Here is a 5,817-nt window from a genome sequence, read left to right as displayed (position 1 = left end):
GCGCCAGGTTATAAATCTCATAAAAAGTCCTTCTGATCGCAGAGAAAACCCAAAATTTTGATTTGCCGATGGAATAAATAACATTTCCACGTGTCCTATGGAATTAAATAAAAAAAAAAAGGAGATAAAAAGGTGGCGGTGGAAATCATTAAAAGGTCGAGTTTCTTTTTATATAAAATATCCGCGCGGGTGTATGAACGTCCATGGGACCGCGGGCGTCCCTTTTCGATTATTGGCTTGAAGTTGTCCGGTAATAAAAACGAAGCGCGCTCCTCGTTAGCCCGAAAACAAAGTCTATGTACACCTCGGAGAGTTGCCGTTTTCAAAAATTAGTATGGGATGAAGCATGGGGCTCGATTAGTAGTATTGTGCTTATTGAGACACACCCACTAATACCTACATTAAAAGAGTGTATGATGTATAGGCACTAATAAATATTCCTTTAAGAGATTATCCTTCCTGCAGATCGAGTCATCTCCACACCACGCCAGCACGCGCTACCGGGGACCTCGCTCAACCAAGGAGATGTTGGTGGATTCCATGACGGGTGGTGAAAGATGCTGAGAAAGAGAAAATGACTACATGCTACAAAAGGACGAGAGGTTTGGCCGTGGTCATGAAACCTTGCCGGCGAAGCTCTACCTGGCTGTCAAAGTCTACGTCTGTTGCCGTGGACTGATATTTCATTTCTTGGCCATCTTGCTGGTCAAAGCCGGTTTCTTTCTTTTGTTCTTGGGTAGACTGAAGCCCTTAAAATCATCCCTTCAAACCAGATTTAAATTTGTGTTCATAAAAGTTGGATGATCTCCTAAAAAAAAACAAAAAAACCCACAATCCATTCTGCTAAATCCAGTGCAAGGACACTCATGGACTAGAATGACAGTAATGGACAATGGGGCAATCGACTCATGAGACATGAAAGAGGAGGTCTTCTTGGCCCACAAGGCCACGGTAGTGTGGTGTCCTGGGACAATGGGCAATCGACTCATGAGACATGAAAGAGGAGGTCTTCTTGACCCACAAGGCCACGGTAGTGTGGTGTCCTGGGACAAGGGGCAATCGACTCATGAGACATGAAAGAGGAGGTCTTCTTGGCCCACAAGGCCAAGGTAGTGTGGTGTCCTGGGACAATGGGCAATCGACTCATGAGACATGAAAGAGGAGGTCTTCTTGGCCCACAAGGCCACGGTAGTGTGGTGTCCTGGGACAATGGGGCAATCGACTCATGAGACATGAAGGAGGAGGTCTTCTTGGCCCACAAGGCCACGGTGGTGTGGTGTCCTGGGACAATGGGCAATCGACTCATGAGACATGAAAGAGGAGGTCTTCTTGGCCCACAAGGCCAAGGTAGTGTGGTGTCCTGGGACAATGGGCAATCGACTCATGAGACATGAAGGAGGAGGTCTTCTTGGCCCACAAGGCCACGGTGGTGTGGTGTCCTGGGACAATGGGCAATCGACTCATGAGACATGAAAGAGGAGGTCTTCTTGGCCCACAAGGCCACGGTAGCGTGGTGTCCTGGGACAATCGACTCATGAGACATGAAAGAGGAGGTCTTCTTGGCCCACAAGGCCACGGTAGCGTGGTGTCCTGGGACTGCTTCAGTCTAACAAATATCTACAATTCACATTTTTTCATTTTTAATCTTTTTTTTTGTTAAGTTTTTTTATCAAACAGTCACTTCTGTTTTGCTAGCTGTGCGGTACTGTTGGTGATGCCCTGGAATATAGTGCAGTTGTTCGACCGTGTTGTGCCTCCGGGAAGCAAAGGCTTGACGCTTGGCGGCCGTCTGGTTGACGCCCAGCGTGTTATACAAGTTATTTGAGGCACTGGGATGGGAGTGCATCTTTGTCATCCGGTAACGATCCAGTACTGGCGTGGAAACAAAGACATCGGTTTGAGAAATGGCTCTTGACATGGACTTCTCGGACTGGAACTCGGACCTCTTCAGGGTCATGGCCTTGTCCGGGGAGAGCAGGGGATCCTGAGAGTGCAGACGTTCGGCAGACAAAAGCTGCTCGTCGGACAAGATGCGGTCGTAGGGCAAGCCGTACCCTTCCTCGGGCATGTTCTTCTCCGGGGACAAGACCCTGTCCTGAGACATGGCGCGCACGGGCCTCCTGGGCCGCTCTCTGTAGTTCGACTGGTCCTGAGTCATTTTGATGACGTTCAGCGGAAGCGTCCCCCGCGCGGCCAGATCCGGGAGGTGTCGCCTTCTCATATAATAGTCATCGGCCTCCTTATCAACTGTAACAACGAGAAACAGACAGTTCAGACACTGGCCCGGGGGCTCCCTACACACACAACGGCAAAGCTCGAGCACCGGGTTCCGTTGGGATCAGAATTTAATAATGATCTGGAACAGTTTGCAGAGTCATTATTGGATTCTGAACGCCCATCATCGCCCTTTGGAACTACGGCAAGTGTTGGAGAACCTGGTGACATTTTTGTTACCAATGCAGTAAGCTTGCTTTCATTTTATCATTTGTTACAAACTTGCCTTTTTTTTTTTCCCCCGGCTTTGCAGATCATCATTTTGGGGAAAACTCTTCCCAGCCCGCCGGCTTGGTTCACATTAAACCATTAATAGCGTGATTTGAAAATCGGCGATCGGGAACAAAATGAGCCGAGGTGAATTTTGTTCTGGAAAGCCAGGCAATGAATGAGAACATTAATCTGAAGGACGAGATGTGGCTGATGAGGACACAACAGTCCGATGATGGGATGAGGTGGAAACGTGGACTGGAGGAAGAGATTACTGGATGGAATCTGGGGTCTCCGGAGGATACAAGTGAGCCCAAAACCATGTATATTGTTGTATAGAGCCGTAGCTAGTAGACATGGGCGATTCGTTTGGTTCTGAATCGAAATTCGGACGAATTTTTGGAAATTCGGACATTCCGATGTATCTGAATTCCGAATTACAGATGTAACGAATGCAAACGAATCCGAGTTTCCGAAATTCGGTAGCGGTAGTTCGTCTCGTTTTCGTTTCTTTTCTTATTCGTTTCGTTCGTTGGAGCAAAGTGACATTAGGGAAGGAGAAAAACATGTTTTGCCCCTCAAATGTCACTTTGCTGCAAACGAACGTCCGAGCGAACTACCGCTAACGGATTTTGTCCGATTCCGAATCCGAATTGACTTTCACACCCGAATCCTGAAACACGGAATAACACTAATCGGAATCAAAACGAAACAAATTTTTTGGCAGTGCACATGTCTAGTAGCTAGCTCTTTTTGCGCCCAGGCGACAACACAAAAGGTGCCCCCTCCCAACAGGCATGTGGCGTCATGCGCCCCGCCTCCAGGATGCGTTTTTAAAAATTCTTTATCATTTATTTATCTTTTATTTTTACTGTTGGGGGGGGGGGGCTTCGGGGAAATATTAGGGGTTTAAACAGGCACCTGATATTTCCCTTTCAAAATAGAAATCTCTTTTCTGCAGCCTCTGTTCTAAGTGGCTGGAAAAGTACAGAGGCATCCCATTCATTCAGAAACTATTTACTATCAACCAGGTTCTCAATGGCAGGAGCCTCTGTACAGAGTGCTACTACCCAATCAGAAACTCATGAATGAACAGGAAGTGATGTAAAGCACTTCCTGTTCATTCATAACTGGGGACACATCGTACTGTGTGACCCCAGTTCTTTACAAACACTGGAGTGATCAGCTGATCTCTCCAGTGTTTGCTCTGCACACAGAGGATCGGTAAATATGACACATTTACCGATCCCCTGCTCTGTCATCCTGAGCCGCACAGCCTGCTGCTTCTTCTCAGATCCCCGCTGCTCTCCAGAGGCAGAGTATGGGCAGAGGCAGTGGGGATCTGAGGAGATGTGAGGTGCTGAAGCCGGTGCCGGGGGTGAGGGCGGAGGAGGAGGAGGAGAGCTGTCATCCAGGATGACCGAACGGTGAGGAGAGAGAGTTGCTGGCTGTCAGATCCTGGTTGAGCAGCTCTCTCTCTCTCTCTATCCTCACTGCTTGGCCATCCTAAAGTGACAGCTCCCTCCTCCGCATCCCCCCGCCGGCTTCAGCGCATCACTTCTCCTCTGATCCCCACTGCCTCTGCCCATACAGGCCAAGGAGAGAAGCAGGGATCCAGAGGAGAAGCTGCTGGCTGTGCAGCCCCACTTCTCCCTGTCGCTCTAGCCCCCTCCCCACCTGCGCCCAAGGCGAGTGCCTCAGTCGCCTCATCCTACTTACGGCCCTGAGTGAGGTGTTTATGGTGTTCAGCAGGGGTTCTAAAAAATTTTTACATGAAATATGAAAAGGGTTTCCTGTGCCATTTTCTGCCATCCCTCAGCCCAGTTTTGCCTTAGAACACTAACCAATCACAGCTGTGAATATACGACCTGGTTCCCCATCACCTATCAGGGTGCCTAACAGGGCTGCAAAAAAGTGAGATTCCCGGCCTCCTGGTTCCTGGAGACTGTGCGTGACTGACAACCAAAATGACTGTGCTCTACTCTATTACCTCTGTTCATGACAGGGAACCTTTAATTCCTTTTGGGTCAATTTGATCATTTTTGATGCAATTTTCAACTGATGTTTTTTTGTTTGTTTCCGATTTATAAGAAAATCTGCATTTTGCAAACGCTGCGAGCGTGGACTTACAGAGTGTTATTCATTTTCTAAACAGATAGTGGAAACTGTTTCCTTTCAGACCGTCTCTCCCCGATTGAAGGTCTACAAGGAACTGTTCAGAGCCAGGAGGGAGATGGGGATTGGGGGGAACCACTACTTCTCTGACTCATTCAGCTGTATGTGTAATCTGAACTTCAGCTATTGAGCTCCATAAAAAGAAAAGGCTTGTTCAGCAAGGTTACAATTAGCCTGTGATAATGGTGAGCAGGGAGAGAGATGGGGGTGGGGGGAACCACTACTTCTCTCTTTCAGCTGTGTGTGTAATCGCTCTTCCAGCTGTGTGTGTAATCTGAACTTCAGCTATTGAGCTCCGTAAAAAAAATAGTCTTGTTCAGCAATTAGATTAAGATTAGCCTGTGGCAACGGTGAGCAAAGAAAGAGATGGGGGTAGGGGGAACCACTACAACTCTGACTCATTCAGCTGTGTGTGTAATCTGAACTTCAGCTATTGAGCTCCGTAAAAAAAATAGTCTTGTTCAGCAATTAGATTAAGATTAGCCTGTGGCAACGGTGAGCAAAGAAAGAGATGGGGGTAGGGGGAACCACTACAACTCTGACTCATTCAGCTGTGTGTGTAATCTGAACTTCAGCTATTGAGCTCCGTTAAAAAAAAAGCTTCTTTTTTTTTTTAGCAAAGAGGTTAAAATTAGCCTGTGATAATAGCTTGGAGCGCCATCTGCTGGGAAAGGCGGGAAATAATATATATTGATAGGCAAGATTTCATATTTACTTAACTAAATAATGATAAAAAAAATTTGTTTTTGGTCTAAAACATAATAAAGAAAATATATAAAAAGCAGAAAACTTTCCCTTTAAATTGTATCTCCTGTTCTCTGATAGATTCACTTCATTTAACATAAAAAAATCTGTATAAATTGCCCCCCCCCTAAACCCCCCTCCCGTACTCCAAGGGTGCTGGTTTTGGTCTAGGGGCTAAAATAAATATATACTTACCCGCTCCTTGGTCCTGTAGAGGTGGCAGCTGACCTCTCCCCCTCCCCGCTCTGGTGGCCGAATGTCCCTTGGGTGTCCTGACATGATGGCGTGATGACATCACAGGTCCTTAGTTCTTTAAAGGAGAACTATGGGGTCAGGGCTTTTCCCCATAGTTCTCCTAAGGGTAACGGGAGGACACAAACTATAGCGTCCTCCCGTCCCCCTAGGCTCAGTACA

General features: G+C 47.3%; 1 protein-coding gene across 1 annotated transcript in view; it reads right to left on the bottom strand.

The window, feature by feature from the left end:
- Positions 1-1,631: 1,631 nt before the first annotated feature.
- SHISA6 (shisa family member 6) overlaps positions 1,632-5,817 on the bottom strand; it is a 158,991-nt gene continuing 154,805 nt past the window's right edge. The window contains exon 8 of the mRNA XM_018573329.1: positions 1,632-2,247. Within this exon, the coding sequence (XP_018428831.1) occupies positions 1,670-2,247 (578 nt within the window). The 3' untranslated portion in view covers positions 1,632-1,669. The remainder of the gene's footprint in view (positions 2,248-5,817) is intronic.

Source organism: Nanorana parkeri, unplaced genomic scaffold (assembly GCF_000935625.1).
Source record: "Nanorana parkeri isolate BGI_ZX_2015 unplaced genomic scaffold, ASM93562v1 scaffold47, whole genome shotgun sequence".
Classification (NCBI taxonomy): Eukaryota; Metazoa; Chordata; class Amphibia; order Anura; family Dicroglossidae; genus Nanorana; species Nanorana parkeri.
Note: the sequence above shows the minus strand (reverse complement) of the source record. Positions and strands in the feature narration are given on the sequence as shown.